Raw genomic sequence first — 21,455 nt, forward strand, 5'->3', positions numbered from 1 at the left:
GTCTTTCATATTTGCACGTCAAACCACGCTCTAAACCATCGAAAATCATTTTCTTTTTTAAAAAAAAAATAAAGCATATCGAAGGGTTCTATGAAGAAAAATGAATCGATAATGTGAACATTATTTTATTATGGTTACGATCTATTGAAATGCACTTTATAGTATAGAGTGACAAAGGCTGAAAATGTCGAAGCATCAATAAAAAAGTATGTTGTAAACCTTGCAATGGAGTACGTGGCACTGCAATATCATCTTTTGAATGTTGCACAACACTACAGCAAGGCAGTCAGGTCGTCAAAAAGAGACGACGTACACCAGAAAGCAAATTGCAGAGAACTCTCTAATGAGATTGAGAGCAAAGCCGCTTGCCCTTCTAGTTCATGAAGAAAATTAATGGAGAAAAATAGATTTTTTTTAACAGCATCAGTCTTCCTTACCATGATTACTGCACACTTGGGTGTGTTTAATAAAGATTAACTGTTCTGTGTATTTTATGTCATAAAGATTTTAACAAATTTGTATGAGACGTGAACTTCCCGTGAATCGTTAAGGATCTTAGACATCCTTGAATAATTCTCGTAAATAACTATCTCAAATATGAACAATTTTCCATATTTTGTTTTGAAAAACAACGCTCATTTTTTAGAAGATCTTCTGAATGAAGATTTATGAACGTCAACAGCCTTTTAGAACTTTGAACGTCGGCAGCCATTTAGACGTACGATCGCAGGCAGCCATTTTAGACGCATGAAAGTCGGCAGCCAGTTCAGACTTATGAACTTCGGCAGCCTTTTGACCTTAATTGAACGTCGGCGGCCAGTTTAGACGTGTGAACGTAGGCAGCCAGTTTGGACTTATAAACATCAGCAGCCATTTTAGACTTATAAACGTCAGCATCCATTTAAACTTATTAACGCCGGCAGCCTTTTAAACGAATGAACGTCGGTAGCTAGACCTATGTCTAAATGGCTTTTAGACCTAAAATTACCTAAGACCTAAAATTACAGCCTAAATGACTTTAGTCAGGAGCCATAAATGTCACTTGATAAATCTGTTTCCGAACAAAAACTCGAGCAGCAAGAACTAGATAGTTAGACCTTATCTCGCTACTATATTATTGACTTGATCTTCAAAATGTTATGAATAGAAGATTTGGAAGCGGCTGCTTTGCAAATCACAACATATCCTAGGACCTCATTTGCCAAACAATCATAAATAGACGTAACTCATTTTTGCTTACAAATTATGTACATTTTAACGATAATTACATGGAATATAGTCATTATGAAAATACTGGCGAGGTTTGTATAGATAAAAAGTCACATTTACCACTTATTTATCAATATGGCTAAAGCCCGGCAGATTTGGTGTGTTGATTCGGAACCGCGTAATAATTTTAGATAATTTTAACTGATCTCATACGAAACTTCAAAGCTAAAATGACTGTTCTGTATAGCATACATATTGGTACTGCAATACCTGGCGAACTGATCGATAAGCATATATACAAGAGTTACGTCACCACCCAACTTGCAAACACTTGTCAATGCTGCCAACGCTCTATTTTGATCATATGTTTGAGGCTATTGTTCAGAATGAAATGAATGAGTTTCACTCTCTTTAACCTGATAAATAACAGAGTGAGCCTTCGATAAAGTTTGGATGAACTTCAGTTGTAATTCAATTCAAAGCTTATTCATCACATCCAGAACTTATCACATCGCATCTTATTTATCTGACATTTAAATGTTGGCCAAACTTGTTTTGATTAAACCATTATTCAGATAACCGTCATATAAAGCACAATTCTAGGAATTTCGCACCCAAAATTTTAGATTTAGGTTGAAAATTGCTTACTTATAATTAAAAACTTACTTATTATTTCTAATGTGGTGAATCGATGTTTAGTGTTATATTGTTGAAATAATCGCGCCTCAAGCTATATTGTCCTCACAAGCTAAAGGATAATGAACGATATTGCAATAGTGATGTATTTTCGTACGATGAATGTATTTACAGGATGAGTCTTAATTACTAAGTATTTCGATGTTTCTAGCTTTAGGTTCACTCTCCACAATGAAACCTAAAGCCAGTGTTTATTTAAGTAGGGACAAATCTCAACAGAGACTTATTATAATCCAGATTGCTTATATAATGATCCAGATTATTAATATAATGATCCAGATTATTTATATAACGATCCAGATTACTTATAGGAGGATAGTCACATTATTAAAACTTTTGTCTCGACTTGGGATCAATGAATCAATGACAATAAATATCTGCCGAAGTGGATCAGTTATTGCTTCAAATGAAATATTCATAATAAACAACCTGGTTTGCCATCACGTTACAAACCTAAACCCCCACATAAAGGATAACTTAGCCAGCCATTACCAAATTTTTATAAAGACATGAAAAATCATATATCTTCCCCTGCAACTGATTATTCTCTACAATAACCTAATCACACAAATGTAACTATTATTAGATAGAATATTTTGGCTGGATGGCATACGTATAGCCATCGAATAAATATTGAGAAGTTAATTTTGGAGCGATTGGCGGATTGTAAATTATCGAAAACGTTTTCTATGATGCCCAATTTATACCAATAATAACAGTCACAGTCGCTTTATCTGCTCATATTGAAAACATTAGCTTGAAATTGCTGTCATTTAGCTTTACTCAAAGACATTCCGCATAACCATGGATGTTTTCTTCAACAGTTATTGCAGGGATTGTTGGTGGATGCCGTGGATGAAGGCACGAGGTAGTACGCGGTCTCTGAAAAGATATGTGATTTGGACATCAATATCGACGGAGAGGAGTAAAAAATTTATTGTACCTTTTCATTGAGTTTCTTAACGTGTGAAGTCAATCAAGGAAATATTATCTTGAACTCGGGTGGATAATTTATTATTTTACTTAAAAATAATGCAAGTGCACTCACATTTTGGATTGATTTGTCAAATGTAATAATATCTCGCGTCAGATGATAGCATAGGAAATATTGAAGCGTGCGCTAACAACATTGAATCCATCATCGTGAAATTTAAAATAGACAAGCTTTTTGAAATTTAGACCAGAATTGGACGTACGGGCTGCGAAGATGAACCATCCTGTGCACGCCTTCAGGAGGAGCCCGTTAGGCGCGGCATCGAAGGGGTACAGCCGAGCGGTGCAAGTGCTCTGGAACCATCCGCAGTCCGTACCCAGGTCTGTAACATTGACAACAAATAAGCTATTTTATCTGTAAAATGTTTTTCAGTATTTCCTTATCCGTTCACTAATACGAACACGAACTTCTATGAATAAAACTCATTCTCTCGAATATTTTTATTCTTCATCCTCGGCCAATTCTTTTTTCCATGAAAAGAGTTAGCATAACAATTGTGTTAGGAGATTCAAACGTGCTAGAATACTTTAAACCAGCCAATTGTTGCAGTCACTATAATACATATTTACCAGAGGACACATGTGACTTCATTGGTGAAAATATGAATTCTATATCATATCACTATCGAGTACCGTCTCATAAAACATTTTTGATGATTAAAACAACAGAAAGTCACTGATATACAACATTGGCGATGACAACTAGTATATACATCAGATATAATTTTTGTAATTATTAATAGAGTCTTTTATTGAGTATTTTCATCTGTTCTTACGCCCAGTCTTCATGCCCTGGAGGTCGAAGTATCCTGGGTCTGCCGTCCACGTCAAGTTGCCGGTTTGAGAAACCAGCGCTCCTGCTGAATTTCTGCGGAAATATCAAAATTTTCAGATAAATGTTCCATAAGGTACAATAAAATTTAAAAGTTCACTATTTTCAAGACTCTCCATGCGCTTATAAATATAGTTAAAATGATCATATTCGATCCTGTTATGCACAACAATTTCCCATGTTCACATTTTTGGTGCTAAGATCATTCGTATATATAGCGGAGATAAATACATTAATTTCCTTCGTTTATTACTTGTAATTATAAGTGTAAGTTCCACCGGCGGCATTAAGGCTAAGCTGGGGGCACGAAAACGCGCTTTCCGCAGCTTTGCCATCCCTGTAGACGATATTGTACAATCCGGTGGAAGCTACCTGTCGGTAAAAAGTTATGTTAATTAAACAAATTTATACATAAATCACGATTTCAGGCGTTGTAAACTAAAAAAATTCCATGCTACGGGAAAAGGAATTGAAAAACTATAAACCTACTCAACTCATTTCTCGTTCAACAGAACTATAAAAATGTTTTTTTAATGTTGCAACATCATAAATGGAAATGAACATTTCTAATCATAATTTATGCCTTCGATATAGTCAATTAATTGATATTTAAGTTAGTTTAAACTGCTTAAAGTTTCTCTGTGCAAAAATATTTGTAGTCCTATAAGAGACTTTTTACAACACTTCTCTTTAACGTTAATTCTTGTTTGCCTGTCTGCTACAAATCTTATAATCGATATTTAACACACTTCTACCTCTTCAATCGATCTGAAATTTTGCACACTTGTGTAAAGTCGGAGAAATACAGGAATCAATTGACAGAATATATAAATTTAAAAATTAAAGAAAATTGTACCTTTAAAAATTGAAAAAATAATTTTGTCTTCTAAAAATCTTATAAGTGATGTTCAACACACTTCTACGTGTCCAATCGATCTGAAACTTTGCACACTTGCGTAAAGTCGGAGACAATGCTTGAATCAATTGATACAAAAAATAATTTTGAAAATTTAAATTTTTTTCATATATTAAAAATAATTAAAAATTCAATTTTTGTAATATATGGAAATAAAATTAGGAATTCATTGTAGATGTGTAGCACAGGAGACAGTGTATTCTTTCGAAGTGTTGTCTTTAAAAAGTAATTTCCAAAAACATATTATTCTTTTGCAATTGATTCCGTATCTGGTGTGACTATTCTACGGTAAACTCAACGCGATTTGCTTAAAAAATTAATTTAAGTATTGATTTATTTTTACTCGATTTGAAAGATTTACACAAACTCGTCATGCTGCCTCTCGCATTTCCGAAGAGTTTAAGAATTTTCCTTTTGCCTGAAATCCAACCGTGCTGTTAATAACAAATCGATATCGACTAAAATTAAAAACTGACATAGATATAATTTTAATTAACCTATTTTAATAAAAATTATGAATAATATTTGACTGAATAAAGTCTGAACAATGAACAAAATTATGGTAGAAGTAGAAACGCATATTAGGTGATTGTCCTTAATTTTTCGACTGTTATGCATAAGATGCATTAATTCGCACTTGGAACTAAATAAGTTGCATTATAATTACTCATATGCAATATGCAAACGATAACCACGAATAAATTTTGCAGTGAAGCTGTCATTCAAATTTCCTACCGTCGAAAGAGAAAAGGAAAAGTTTACTCGAACTTTGTCTCTTGAAATGGAACTTGTTGCAAAAGTAAAGTGATATGTGCACTACCACAAACAGAAATAAAGTGATATGAGCACTACCACAAACAGAAATAAAGTGATATGAGCACTACCACGAACAGAAATAAAGTGATATGAGCACTACCATGAACAGAAATAAAGTGATATGAGCACTACCACGGACAGAAATCATCATCTATATGGGACCCCTCAACAGATATGCCGCAGGGCGTAAGAAAAAACGTAATGTACTATTGTCATTTCATTTTAAATGAGACTTAACTCGTCAAATACTTATAACACGTTAATGCCTGTAAGCACACATAGTAATAACACTCTAAGTGGAACTAACATCGCCGGCCGTCCAAGTATGCCTCAGAGAGCATAATACGCATTTTGGTCATGTTTTTAATTTCAAACAGCGTTGATTAAACTGCATGTATATTAGCAAACTTTTCGGATTTTATTGGCGGTTTTCATAGCAAACTGCATGTGTATTAACAAAGTTTTCGGATTTTATTGGCGGTTTTCATAGCAAATTGCATGTATATTAGCATGAAATCCGCACCGTATTGAGGTTGCCTGTTCCAGCCATCCATGCACTGGCCTTCCAGCCGTTGTTGCAGCCTAAGAGGTTGCTCGGTCCAGGCGACTCTGCGGCAGCTGAGCCCGCCAGCAGCAGCACGGCGACCAGTAACAACATGTCTCTGTCGGGCGCAAAAAAGAACAGGAAATACTTTAGTGCCGATTTTAATGATAGTGTATATACAGTACCTCTATGCTGTATTGGGTGACATATAGTTAACACAACCGACATGAGTTTTAAAAAATCAGAATTTTTAATTTATTTAATTCATCCACATGTTCAACCCACATAACTGTTCCTATTAATCGCATGGTAAAAGTGTATGGAAGTGAGGTATGACTCAAGTAATAGAATCTGCATATTAATAACACTGCAGGCGTCATGAAATACACAGAAATCAAAAACCGCCGCGTTTGACACAATGTAAATATTTCATAACTGCGAATCAATTCGTTTATAGCCAAAAAATCGACGACAAGCGAAATTAATAATTTTCACTACTTATAATATCACGGACTGCTAAAATACTGTAGCTGTTTGCTGCACACCTTGAGTGAAGGGAAGGGTGACTAGTGAGTTGTCTTGTATACGTGGTTGTGAGGGACTGACTAGCACTGACTTGCACTGCACTTCAGCTCCACGGTAACAATGATACCGCGCACACACAGTAGCCACACCAGGGCTGAGGTAATGTGGGAGGAGGATGATGTTGATCAATGAGAGAAAGCCTGGAGTGGCTGCTGCAGTGAAGCATGTGAGATGTTACGTGGCATGAGATTATTTCTCGACGTCGCCGGTGGGTGGCGCTTGATAACCGTCGAGGGCGGTGCTTCAGCATGGTCTTTGGTTGTGTCCCAAAACAAACTTGGGTGCGTCTTACCTACAGGATCTCAATTTCTTGAGGTGCTGATGTTGGACTTATTGGTTCACTGACCTCCTCTAGCGCGAGGTACCGGAAAGGTAGGTGTTGATAATTTTAAGCGAGTTTCTTGGTTCTGGTGCATTGGATGTGCAATTGTGCATAGTCTTCAAGGTAATATATATACTCCTTTCATATAACCGAAGCAATAGTGATTCATCACTTCCGGTGTGTTGATGATGCGTCATTCATGTGTGTTGATGATGAATTGCAACGCGGCTGTTGTGTGTGCATAATTTGTGTTCTGAGGTGCATCAGGTTTTAGTGATGTGTTGGTGTTATCATGTGTTGGTGTTTTCATGTGTTAGTGTTGGTGTATGGTGGTGGTGAGCCGTTGGTGCAACAGGTGCACCGGTGGTGCGTCAGATGCGATGGCGGTGCGGTCCATCAGGTGCGATCATGTGAACACACCACAGGTGTTTGTATCGAAGTCTAACACCTGCATGATTACTCGGGACCATCGCCACGAGTTCGTTACCACCACAGCAGATCGGTTATGTGACCTTCAACTTCTACAACACAAGTCGAACTTCTTCCGATTAGTTCGACTTTTTCGATATTTTTTATCCTATAGAAGTTTTCATTTAAAGTAATGAGACCATTTCCAGCAACTCGTATTTATCAACTTCCCAAAAAAACAGATTCCTTTCAATTCCATTCGTTTGACACCAAATTTCTTCTCAACCCTAACACTTTTTCAAAAAAATTTCCATGACTAGATTTTATTACCTTTTGTCAGCGTTCAGTTTCAAGGCCATTTGTTCGATAACATCGAGAAATTTGGGCTACAAATTTAGTCCTATATGATATTTTTATCAAACGAGCCGTTTGGGAAGAGAGGGTTGAATATGAAATATAACTTTGTCGCTCTGATTAAATTATTTAGACAATCACAGTAGTGATCACTGGATGAGATCACGCGGGTTGGGTAAAGGAATTTCAAGAACGAAAAAAACCTTTTTAAATCTCATGAGTAACATACTTACAGGACTCTGCACACAAAAGTAAATTAAATGAAATTAGGGCATAATATTTACTTCTGCAAAGTTAAAGCTTTTCAAGTGCCTTACTGTCTGAATTTTTATGGGTATTTTTATGGGTATTTTTATGGGTAACTAGTATAATAGAATGTATTTTGCTAACATTACGGTTCTTCATGTCATTATCCCATTATCATTTAATAAAATCTTGTACCGCCTCCAATTGTCGGCCGCTCAGCTGTTTTTAGCATGAATTCACTAGGAAAATTTTTATCATTTCTTTGATCTTGTTGTTCATTTTTTATGAATTGTATTCGCATAATTGAATGTAAAATATAAAATATAATATCTATTTTATTTTAGAACGGCACATGACCAACGACAAGAAGCTTTTATTTATTCAGAGCAACTAAGAACCAGATAAAAATCACACAGAATCTTATATTTTTATGTAATACTATATGCGAAAAATATATTTTATAATTTTCGTATTGGTGGTAGTGACTTTTATCCTTATTTATAATTGATGAATCCAGAAAATCAGTGGTTTCTGACTAATGTGAGATAAAAAACAACTGTTTATTAAACGGAAACTATTCAATGCATAAGAAAAATATTCAAGTTTCATGGGTTATTTATAATATTTTAAATATTCATGACGTGGGTTATTTGAATGGATTATTACACACATTATTATAAAATTATCATTTCATTACGGCCTATATAGTAATGAGCATAAAACGCCATTTGTCTTAGCATATATGTAATATTACTCGTATATTTAATGCGTAATTAAAATTATTTAATTTTAATTCAATTTGAATGTCATTTTAAATAATATAGATTGAATAATATTCTTTAACTACATTTTTTCATTTTCATCAAATAGGCGAATGAAATTCCTGAGCATTTTTAAGAATTGTTATTGTTTTGTTGCAAATTGTTAATTTCGCAATTGTTAGAATCTATGCGCCTCGGAATGTCATCAAATTATAACATATTATAACTCATTATAATACATATTATAAATCTATTAGTCATCCCAGGAGACTGTAGTTGTAGAAATAAATTGATGTACTTAAGTTTAACATCGCGCGTCTCGTCGGTGTTCCTCTGATTATTGCTTAATTTCCTTTTAATGGGTGTAAAGAATTTAGACCCAGAATAAGCATGATACGATTTAATCTATTTCAATGAATTTAATTAATTTATTTTATTTAATCAATGTGGAAGGAGTGTATAAAATTCCTGGATAATATTTACAAATGATGTAATGCAATCCAATAGAGAAAAACTTCGCGGCTCGACAATTGCCACTCAGGTATCCCGAATATCAACCGTAGAGCGTAGAGGTCTTTTTACAAATATTTCTTCAACTTCTATTCATGAAGCATCATATAGATTGAATATATTGATATATATTTCTTGCGAGAACTTCAATCTATATTTAGGAGCCTTATATCCACGCTAAATCGATTCAATAAAAGAATATTTTAATTCTATCAATTCCCTAAGTAGACGTTCATTTTATATTTTAAAACTGCCCCAATAGGGGTTTAAATAAATTGAATATTCAACAACCTATAAAAATGTTCAATTGCTATGAGAAAATTGCCTTAATAGATATTCAATTGATCAAGAACTCATCAAATGGTTGAACTGGTGTCTTCTAGCATAAGATTTGATTTCACGTGTATATGGCAAGGAATAAATCAATGGAGTCGATCTAATGGAACACGATGAGCGATGCATAACACTAAATACTATTTTTAATAGTATTTAGTACTATTTTTTCCCTAATACTATTTTAAATTTGTATCTAATCCAGGTATATTCATTTAAATTTAGAGTTTCATCTATTGTAAAAGTAATAAATACGCCTTCTGCGCTGGTTTATGTTATATAATATTTTTATCGACAAGGACAAGAGTCTGGCTACCAACTTCATGCAGTTCGATTCATCTAAGTATTTTACTAGGTGAATATACTCATTCAATCAAGTATTTTACTAGGTAGTGGGTCAACCAACACGTCAAGCCGGCTGACGTCACTTGTGACGTCACCAACCAAACCGTGTCTTCATTTGAAAAAAAGCCCTGTTGGAGGACATCCGTCATCAATGGATACCTTCGCGTCCCACTTAAGCTTTGTGCCAGTGGATTATATTCAACCACTGGTTATAATCTTGTATGTATTCTTCATATACACCTTAGATTACAATTTATCGTTCATTATCGTGCAAGGTTTCGTTTTCTATAGCTTTCAGAATTCCTTCCCCAGGAATTCAATGCCGTACATTTGCTCCAACCGTCCTTACAAAAATTAACCAATATGTATCTTGTCATTCAAATTTACCAGTTATTTTGAGTTAAACTATAAAGAGGATTCTTCACGTGTATGATTAACCCAGCTACCAATATGGTAGGATTCTATTATTGTAGGATTCTTTTAGGGTGAAGGACGATGACCATTCTTCCCCAGGGAGGACGTGTAAGCTGCCATCCGAATTGATAGCTGCCATCCGAAATTAGATAGGTTCGATCGTTTGTCTGTCTCAGTAACGACGTCACTCACTGAACGAGATATACGTTAGCTCTCTGGCAGAACGAGAAGCGTCAGTCAAGAACGGGAACTACCGAGTATAGGACTTATATTAAGACTTATAGTATAGGTGTCCTCCTATATAGCCCTACTATATAGGAGGACTTATAGTATAGGACTATAAGTCCGAGTATAGGACTTATGGTAGTAACGACTTATTCCCCTTCGAGTCGTGAGCGTAGACAAATGTTTTAAACTCATTTTTTTATCTGTAATCCCATAAACTGTAAGCTGTGTTACTCTATCAATAAGTACTCTATTGTTCTTTACTCTGTGCCTCATTTATCATCTGATCACAAACTAAACCCGAACTAACCTCAGGTCTTTCATATAATTATTAATTTATTATACACATAAAAGGTGCACCAGAAAAGCAACCTCTTACACCACCACAGCTGCTGCTCTGTTCCATGAATCGTTGATGCGCATCATGCCTATTTCATGTCGACAGTTGTTCATGTTCAATATCATGCTTATTTCATGTCGACAGTTGTTCATGTTCAATATCATGCTTATTTCATGTCCACAGTTGTTCATGTTCAATATCATGTTTATTTCATGTCCACAGTTGTTCATGTTCAATATCATGCTTATTTCATGTCTGCAGTTGTTCATGTTCAAAATCATGCATGTTTAACGTCCACAGTTGTTCATGTTTAAAATCATGCTTATATAACGTCCACAGTTGTTCATGTTTAAAATCATGATTATATAACGTCCACAGTTTTTCATGTTTAAAATCATGCTTATTTAACGTCCACAGTTGTTCATGTTTAAAATCATGCTTATACGTATAACGTCCACAGTTGTTCATGTTTAAAATCATGCTTATACTACGTATAACGTCCACAGTTGTTCATGTTTAAAATCATGCCTATATAACGTCCACAGTTGTTCATGTTTAAAATCGAGCTTATTTAACGTCCACAGTTGTTCATGTTTAAAGTCATGCTTATTTAACGTCCACAGCTGTCCATGTTTAAAATCGTGCTTATATAACGTCCACAGTTGTTCATGTTTAAAATCAAACTCACTTCTTACATACCAACAGTTGTTCATGAACACTGACCCATTATTTCGTGACGATTGTTACTCATGTTTTTTAACGACACTCTCCAGTATATAACACTTATTATTTTTTTTTTATAATTTAACACGTATTTAACGTGTTAAAAAATGTATTCAACGACAAAAGTTGTTCATGTTCGATGTTTAATTTATTCCATAACGAATGTCATTAAAGTTTGATGACCTGATTTTTTCTGAAGTTCAACATTGTGAGCGGTTGCAGTTAGCCTACACTAGATAAAGACGACTTCTACATTAGCAGCCACTTTCTTTGTCGTCTTTCGTATTAAATTCCCATACTGCTGAAATAACTCGTTGCAGGATATATGTCATTAACTTGTGCTAGGTTCTTCATTATTATTAAACATGCCGCAAACGGTTTCTGTAAACAAATTAACACACAAATGAACAAGCGTAAATTATAATAGAATAGTGGAATAATCATGAATTACTCATCATTCCAACAAAACTACTCTAGAATGAAAGTAGTAATAATATACGTAATAAGTATCCAAAAATAAATAGTTCCTTACCAAAACAGTGAGGGCACCTTGCTGTCGCACCAGTCGCAACCCGCTAACTGTGATACAAATTTCTATGGCTAGAACTTGCCTAATTCTACAAAGGAAAATTTTCAGTAATTTGTACTGAACATGACTTATCATAATCTGCGGCTGCACTAGATTTATGCCTCCTTTTTTCGAACACTATTCCTGCATCTGCAACTATACAAGAGGATCTGTGATTTATGATAGAATAAAACGACTTGCAGAATTGACAATTTTTTTCAATTTTGCTAGAGTGAAGGGTGGTGGCTTCGTGTATTCTCAGTTCTGATTTTATAATTCATTCCATTAGTGCATTTGAAAACTATTGACGGACAGGCGCTGGATGATTTACGAACGAGATCAGAAATTAACTGATTCAACCTGACAAATTGACTGGCACGTGTATTCATCATTACATAACAGTAATTTGCAGTTTTGTTAAATTATGCCTAACCATGTATGTTGAAAGAAGAAGCTCTGTTAATTAATTAATAGCTTAGACACGCCATATTAATGACCTAAAGACGAGATTTTATCCACCAGGGCACACAGGTCACAATTTTCACCAAGCAAACATCGAAGCTCAACCTTCGTTACTTAAATGGGACGTAACTTTGAAATGCATAGTAAGTATTAATTGCGGTGATATGATGAATTAAAGATGAAATTGTTGACTCATTAAGAAGGTGGAAGAATTTAAAAATTTAGCACTTGCATCACCATGCCCTCGCCAGCCAGCATAGGTACCGCACTCAGGTCGATCACAGTTCTGCGCAGGATACAATAAGAAAGTTCAAAATCATCAACAATTATGTGGCTCAATAAAATATTCAAGGCTTAAATGTACATAAATTAACTACAAAAATATGGAGTAGAAGATGATTGGATAATTGACATGACTTCAAAATACTGACGATGCATTTCACCAGCCAAGGATTTAGCTCGATGAATAAGAAAAAACGAAAGAATTTACGCCGGCATGATGGTCTATCTACACAGAAAGCCTCAGCCCGGCATGCTATCCTACACAGAAAGCCTCACCCCGGCATGCTATCCTACACAGAAAGCCTCACCCCGGCATGATGGCCTACACAGAAAGCCTCACCCCGGCACGGTAACAAAGCCTCACCCCGGCACGGTAACAGGCCGAGTATCACTGCTCGTGCGCATCACCAGCAGCGCCGTGGGAGGCAGGACGAAGTTTGCGTCGTGGTGCAGGTTGGCGGTGACCTGCTCTTCGCTGGCGTTGATGAGGACCAAGTAGGTGGGGTTGTCGGCCAAGTACCTGACGCCCAACAGTTATCATCACTGATGTATCTGACACTCTCTTTAATATATAGCAGCAAAATGTCTGCCTCTCCACCTAATATTCAACAGCAAAATATCAGACACTATACTTAATATCGATCAGTAAAATATCTGAGACTCCGTGTATATTTCATGTCTCACAAATCACACAATATTTTACTTTCGTTTCTTAATCCGTATATTTGGGTAGGAATGATTAATACATAATGTTTCAATTATCGTTTATGCAGAATTTCATTTTAAGCGTTGAAAAATCTTCATTTAATTTGAAAATATATAATGTTACTTTCGAAACGTCGTTCAACTAAAACAAAACATTCATTGGAAACCATATCTTCGAACTTCTGAATTAAACTTGAGTCTAAATCAATTGAAATAGCATAAAACATTGTTTATTTACTCCTTGGCCTCAATAAAACTTGCATATAATCGCATTCTTCACAGATACTGGCAATGAGAACGAACCTGACGTATGAGAAAATTTCATTCGTAATCACAGGGAAGGCAAGCTCTCCGGAGAAGAAAACTTCAGCTTTCCTGAGGGCCGTCAACTGCTTGTAATTTTTAATGCAGCTCTGGTCGGCAGCTTCCTGCTGAGCAACGTTCAATGTGACGTAATTTTCGTTAACGGGAAGCCAGGAGGAGGGTCCGTCTGTGAAGGTCGAGGGTCGCGGGTTCCTCGACCCTCGACCTCCGGTCGACCCTCGACCAGAAGCCAGGAGGAGGGTCCGTCCGTGAAGCCAGCTAGGGTCGAGTTGTCCCACTGCATTGGGGTTCTCTGAGGGTCGCGACTGAACTCCATGTAACGGTCGGGGCCCCAAATGCAGCCCGACGGATCTTTCGAATCCTCAAACGAAACGAAAGTGTTTTCCATTCCTGGTCGAACATGGAAATAGTGTAAGCTCAACGAAGCCAAAACGAAACCCGAGCACATGTTTCAAACGATAATAGTGAGGGAAATGTAAAGATTTACGATAAATTATTATATCATTGTGTATAGCCCTAATTTGTTTCGTCGATGGTGAACGATTCGAAAGAATCTTTAAGACTGGTTTTTAGTGGTACTGTATTATAAATACTTTAATTGATCGTTCTACTTCTTCTGTAACGTCTTGCAAGATTATTAAAGTCAGAAGAACTTCCCAGATCTGAACGCCAAATGCGTTGAATTTATACTTATAAAAATGGAGCGCTGAAACCGAATCATTCACACGAATAGAATTAAATTGGCTAATATCATCTTGTACTTCCTATTTATCATTAAAGCCTTTTTATTTTCCAGCCTCTACTCTCACATAAAGCAAATAATTTTCTCTATTCTAATTTTTTCCTTAATAATGAATAAGAAAAGTTATAGTCATGTCCGACATCCTTTCCTTCTCCACGTCAATACTAAAAAAATCTTCCTCGGGAAGTGCGACACTGAGCCTCACCTCAGGCTACAGTTCCTTTTACACTACTAGGGATATAAAATAACCGAGCCCTGCTCGGAGCTGCAAAGGCTTCTAACACCACAAGTATTAAACACAATAATAAAAAACTCGCCGATCTCCTCGCCGTAGTAGGTAACCGGCGTCCCGGGCAGCAGGAGCGTCATCATGTTGAGCGCTTCGACCAAGTCCTTGCCCATGCGGGTTGCTATGCGAGTCTGGTCGTGGTTACCAAGCTGGCAGGACGAGGACTTCGCTTATTTTGTGGCTTGGTAATTCTGGTCTGATCAGTTATTAGATTCAGTTCATGGGGAAATAATTAAATTTTTGTTTTTATGCGTGGATCAAATATTGTTAACATGGAACTCGAGTCTAAAACAAAATAAACACACTAGTCAAACACGAACAAAATTACTCTATATAACAATAAACCTCCACACGTTTTTTGTAATAAATATAAGAACCTCAACTACCATAAAACATAGTAGTCCAATTCTAACTGAAAATTTTCTAATTTATTAAGAAAGCGTTAGTACAATGCCTACCACCCAGTTAGGCCATTTTCCCGCAGGCAAGTTGTCCAGCCATTCGGTCACGGTGAACTTCAAAGAAAACCCGGTGACGTCCGATCTATTGTGGAAATTGTCGATAAAGTTGAAGTTGAAGGGGAAGTCTGCAATTGGCTCTTCCTCCGTTCCATAATATTTCATTACCAAGTCTATCTCTTCCCCATTGTAGCCCACTTTAGCCATCATCAATTTACTGAAAATATAAAATCGCATTACAATGTCAACCCGGCGCGTCCAACAAGTAAAATTATAACAAATTTAATAATATTCATGGATTTTAAATACATGTGTACCTAACAAGGATATTACTATCGGCCGTTTAATTTAAATTGTATAAGCTCCGTGTGGGTATAATGCATAGCTTCCTAAATTGGTTGGAAATGTCTGAAAACTATCGGTAACAGCTTTAGAAATTTTAACCTCATTTATTCACGAATATCCTAAATGAATTACCTCTCTGGATACTGGTCCAGGAGTATTCTCCATTGCCTCATGATATTCAGGGTTTCCGGCTGGTTTGTGGTGTAAGGGTGTGCCAAGTATCCGTATTCATTTGGATCTTGAACGTTAGGATCTCCAGACAAAGGCTCATCAGTGGTTAAATTTTCTACTTCCACAAGATGCTTGATTGCGTCGATCCTCATACCGTCGAGTCCCTTGTCGATCCAGAACTTGATCACGTTCTGCTAAAGCGTGGGACTATTAACTAATAGGAGAGACCGGTCTTCCGGCCGGTCTCCAAGATTCAGTGAACATAAAATGTCTCTGAAGAAACAAATGAAGGCAGCTCGATGAAACTGCATTCATTAGGACCTACAGGTGATGTTTCAGGGGACCGTTTCGGTCAAAAAAATTAATTATCTCGCCAACTTTAATGTTGAAGTTTTTAATGCGCTGAAAGAACTTAATTACGCAGTACCTATGTACAACACTTTTTAAACATTCTTGCCACTCGAATAATGGAAACTGTAAATATTTCCATCAATATTAACAACTGGAATTTCTCGGTAGCGGAATTACCGAATGGTATCTTGTATATAAAATCTACAGTATATATTATGTGCATTTTAAATTGACTACAATATATTCTAAATTATTTTTTGCGCATGTTCATTATGAATATAATATAATATAATTTTATTCTAATAGACATGAGTCATGTTCTTAAATTAAGTTTTATATGTAAAAGTAGTATATACAAGCATGATTGTACAGTAAACTGGAACCCACTTGCATCTCAGTCTGCACGGCGGGATTCCTGAAGTTGAGGTCTGGTTGCTTCTCTAGGAATTGGTGCAAATAAAACTGTTGTCTTCCTTCCATCCTTTTCCAAGCCGGGCCTCCAAAAACACTCAACTATAAAGAAATATTAATCACAAGAATTACACGTAATATTCAGCGCATTATGAGTGTAAGAATGAAATCGTGGCCTGAGAGTTAGCCTTCTTCAACACAAGCTTATTGAGGATAATCAAGTAAATACAGGGATTAGACAAAATAAGGGAAACACAGGACACTTCGGTTTCGTAGTTTTTGAACATGTTATAAACAATGAAAACGTGACATCTTTCTATGTTTTATTGTTCAGTAAGAATGAAATCGTGTCCTGAGAGTTAGCCTTCTTCAACACAAGCTTATTGCGGATAATTAAACAGGGATTAGACAAATTAGACACTTGACATTTTGGTTTCGTAATTTTTGAAGATGTTATAAACAATGAAAACGTGACATCTTTCTATGTTTTATTGTTTATTGTTGTACTAATTGATATTTTATCCCTGCACAGATATTTCTAGTAAATTTTCATGTCTATAACCTATCCTATGATCTATGCATGGCAAACCTCTTACTTTCAAAGAGGCCAAATTGTTGGTGCCCGAATGGTAGGTCCTAGTGTGACAGAAACTTCCCGAGTGCTTGACGTTTCTAAAGGTACTGTCTCAAAAGTAATGACTGCTTTTGAAAGAGAAACAAAACATTCTCAGCAAGGCACAGGTCTGGCCGAAAGTCGAAGTATGTCTGAGAGAGACCGTCGGTACCTAAATCAAATTGCGAGGGACAATCGAAAGACCACGGCTGTTAAAATTACTGCAGACCTCAATGGACACCTTCAGAACCCAGTTTCCATAGAGTATGTCCGCTGAGAGCTGCACATATCTGAACTATATAGAAGAACTGCCATTAGGAAACTCTGGTTCAAATACAAATGCAAACATCTGGCCGAGTTTATTTATGGAGACGGCCAAAAGTCATTCAATCCCGGCCGCCTCCTCCCAACCGTACAACAAGGCCTTGGATCTGCGATGATCAGCGGTGCTATTTCTTGGAAATCTGGCGGACCAATGATTTCTCTTCATGGAAGAAACAACAGCCGTGACTATTTTGAAAGTTTGGAGGACCAAGTTCATCCAATGGTTAGAGCACTGTCTCCGGAGGGGAACGCCATCTTTCAAGATGAAAATTAATATTCCGATCCATGCTGCTGGAATTGTTAAAAAATGGCACGATGAACATTCTAATGAAGTTGAGAATCTCATTTGACCAGACCTGAATATTATTGAGCATTTATGGTCGATTTTACTGATGCATGTCAGAAGTAGATTCCCGCCGCCTTCGTTTTTAAAAGAGCTGGAGGGAGTTTTAACAGAAAAATGGGTTAAATTCCTTTCTAAACAATTCACAATTGTATGAATTGCTACCTCGAAGAATTGAGGCTGTAATTGCCGTAAAAGGTGAACCTACACCATACTAAAGTATATTTTGGTATATTTTGTGGATTTCTCAGGTGTTTCCTTTATTTTGTTTAACCCCTGTTTATACGATTTAACCCTACAGATGCGATTTTTTCATGAACAGAATCAATGAATCATTGGCAGGGAACCAAACTTAATAATTCAAAACTTTTGTAATTGTTAATGCATCAGATATTACTCTTCTGAGAAGTAATCAATCAGTCATGTTGACAGCAGAGCATGCAGACTTGTGGCTCAACATTGCATGTATTAATTTCATCCTCTACTAGGAGCAGCTGATAGGAGCACTACAACAATTTAGAAAAAACGAATAAAACTAAATTAAACTACGTACTAATGACAGTCCGCTGTAAATTGTGAATAATCAAGAAATATTAGATATTTATTATAACTAACGAACCCAGTTGTTGGGAGGGAGTGGATTGCCCACTTCATCGAAGCCACTGGCATTAGACCACATGTAGTAGTCGGTATATGGGTCTTCTTTGGCGAGGCTCTTCTGGAACCATTCATGCTCGTCGCTGCTATGGTTTGGCACCAAATCCATAACCACCTTCAGGCCTGGATCAAACGGTAACAAAATTTCAAAACACGATCATCCAAAATTCCGTCAACGAGGTATGCTCCATAATTCCAAGTTATTTTGTTCAGTAAACTGTCAACTTCATGTTGGTCTCACCCAAGTCGTGCGCTGCTTGGAGAAGACTGTCAAAATCTTCCATTGTCCCGAAAATGGGATCGATCGCCGTAAAGTTCGAGATGTCATAGCCAAAATCAGCCATTGGGGAGGCGAAAATAGGGCTCAGCCATACGACACCGATCCCCAACGATGAGAGGTAGGGCAGTCGGGACGCGATGCCTGTGGTGGGACAGTATCGCGGTAAGTGAAGCTAAAATGGATTTTCACACGACAACTTACCATAGACAAAAATCAAGTGAATAATTTGTTACAAATTCAGTTTCATAAGAAGGATTACTTTCGAATATCAAGACGAATTGTGTTCATATAGATCACAATAGATTAATTTTGTACGCTTAAATTTGGAGCAATGATCTAGGGCCAAATGGTGCAGAGAGCTGAATTTTAAATCGTTCTCCCATCACTCGAGCTACTTCATCCATTACGCTTATTCTCTAACCTTTGATGTCCTCCACTCCATTCTTTGTGGTGTCGCGAAATGATCGTGGATACACCTGATAAATCACATTTCTTTTCAACCATTCAAATTTTTTCTTTTTGTTGCCTTTTGTTTCACTCTGTAATGCTTCACTACCACGTTTCTCTAATGTTGTTGGTCCAGATTTGACTAGCTCATTCTTACCGATGTATATATTTTCGGCGGATCTTTTAATTTATCTGAACTCTTTATTGTACCTAAATCAATGAATAAATAGGGATGATTCATATTGTAAGTTCATAAATTATTGAAAAATAAATATCCGAACGAGAATCAGTTTTTCTTTCAATCATGACGTTGACATAGCATAGGTGTTCAGGGTGACATGACGATTAATCTCTTCTGTCGTTGCTCATGAGTCATGTATAGTATAGTATAGTATAGTATAGTATAGTATAGTATAGTATGGTATAGTATAGTATAGTATAGTATCTTCGGCATTAAATAAATAGACCTGGATAGGCCTGTCGCCGATTCTTGTACTTTTCTTGACTAGACTGGCCATTCCCTTTGATTTTTTAAAGAATTATTTTATCATTAAATATTACGTAGCAGTAGCACCAAAGCAAACCCCTCACAATTTTTACCTAATAAGTCGCCCACGCTGTCCGCATCGCTGTCCTGCAGTGACCGCGGGTACACTTGCTACACGACCTCCTCCTGCCAGAACTCGACGGCTCGTCGCGCCTCCGGAGTGCCACCCCAACTGCCAGCAAAAATTGCTATTGAATAATGAGGCTCAATAATCGTTGAGATGTGCCGAAGTGCTTAAAATAAAGTAATAAGACGCCAGGCCTCACTTATCCTCATGTGGATGTCTCTCAATTGGATCTTGATTAGCCTTACAGAAAGGTAGCTTGAATAGTCTCGCTCCTAGACCATGTTTACATAATTGCAACAAAATTATTAGCTCCTAAAGTAACATCTTTAATAGTATCCAAATATGACTATAGTGCCTTTTTTCTCGAGGTTTAATTACTTACGCTTCACGAGTAGCAAGGACAGCCCCTATTGCCGTAAGGCCAATCAATGAAAATAATACAGTATTCAGATAACAATTTTTAGACGGCATTCTTGTTCACTGCTGAAGTGACAGCGACGTTTTAAACTCTGAAGACCGAACAACTTTATTACAGAACAGCCCTAGTAACTATGTTGTGTTGTGGAGATTAAGACAGTTCTTATATAAGAGAAAAAGAATCATCCCACTTGGGCAGTTTAGTTTGCATCTGTTGAACTCCCACGCTGGTCAGTGATAAGCAGCGTGATTATCTCGAACATTTTGCAAGTAATGACCTTGTATACTAAAGAGGGATCGTGGAATTGAGAATGACTTGAAGCAATTCATAAAATCCGAATGAAAGTGATACCTAATTATTTATGAGTCTAATCGTGCACTCAGGGCTCCCTACATGAGTACTGCAAATATATTACTTAATTATTTTTAGAAAATATCAATTATATTTTCTGTTGATGACATTTCTACCTGTGAGAGATCTGTATTCCGGATAAGCATAAGGTACTTTACTAATTTCATCGTGGTTCTGATAATTAATCATAAACTGTTTCTGCACTTAGCCTTTAGTATCTACTGGTGCTTTGAATAGCCGATCTGCTATCAACTCAGCCGCAATGCGCATGCTTTGACAGCAGCTAAGAAACATGCAGGTGCTGGACTTGAGCATGACGTGCAAGACGCAGGGGAAATGTACTATCAGTAAGAGATGGCACAATAATACGAAAGATAAAACACTACCTATGTCACAAATGTTTTTGAATTTTCATCCTCCAGTATTTACTTGAATTTCATTTAACCCCTGACTAACATTAAAATTCAATTTTTGGCGAACTTGGCTCCACCATGTTGGGATTTGTAACCTCTCGGACACTTTTCCGACTTGTCTTCCGGCCGGTTTCCAAGATTCAGTGAACATAAAATGTCTCTGAAACTAATGAAGGCAGATCGATGAAACTGCATATGCATTCATTAGGACCTGCAGGTGATGTTTAAGGGGACCGTTTCGGTCAAAAAACTTATTTTTTTATCAATGTTTTTAAAAACAAAAACCTTGAAACTCGGTACACATATGTAAAACAG

At 36.6% G+C, this 21,455-nt stretch overlaps 2 protein-coding genes across 2 annotated transcripts; both read right to left on the reverse strand.

The window, feature by feature from the left end:
* Nucleotides 1–1,977: 1,977 nt before the first annotated feature.
* LOC108664510 lies at nt 1,978–6,725 on the reverse strand. Its single transcript, XM_018151104.2, has 6 exons — nt 6,552–6,725; nt 5,986–6,124; nt 3,984–4,102; nt 3,675–3,766; nt 3,102–3,221; nt 1,978–2,787 (listed from the first exon to the last, which is right to left on the reverse strand). The coding sequence occupies exons 2-6, from the start codon at nt 6,118–6,120 to the stop codon at nt 2,723–2,725; spliced, it is 531 nt and encodes a 176-aa protein (XP_018006593.1). The 5' UTR covers nt 6,121–6,124; nt 6,552–6,725; the 3' UTR covers nt 1,978–2,722.
* Nucleotides 6,726–12,372: 5,647 nt separating this feature from the next.
* On the reverse strand, nt 12,373–20,458 carry LOC108664505 (alpha-glucosidase). Its single transcript, XM_047884892.1, has 12 exons — nt 20,341–20,458; nt 19,945–20,063; nt 18,859–19,038; nt 18,580–18,740; nt 16,657–16,782; nt 15,880–16,109; nt 15,403–15,619; nt 14,973–15,093; nt 14,168–14,303; nt 13,893–14,087; nt 13,249–13,404; nt 12,373–12,888 (listed from the first exon to the last, which is right to left on the reverse strand). Exons 3-12 carry the CDS (start codon nt 18,959–18,961, stop codon nt 12,816–12,818), a joined length of 1,518 nt encoding a protein of 505 aa, XP_047740848.1. The 5' UTR covers nt 18,962–19,038; nt 19,945–20,063; nt 20,341–20,458; the 3' UTR covers nt 12,373–12,815.
* Nucleotides 20,459–21,455: the final 997 nt, after the last annotated feature.

This window comes from Hyalella azteca, unplaced genomic scaffold (assembly GCF_000764305.2).
Source record: "Hyalella azteca isolate HAZT.00-mixed unplaced genomic scaffold, Hazt_2.0.2 contig16424, whole genome shotgun sequence".
In the NCBI taxonomy this organism is placed as follows: Eukaryota; Metazoa; Arthropoda; class Malacostraca; order Amphipoda; family Hyalellidae; genus Hyalella; species Hyalella azteca.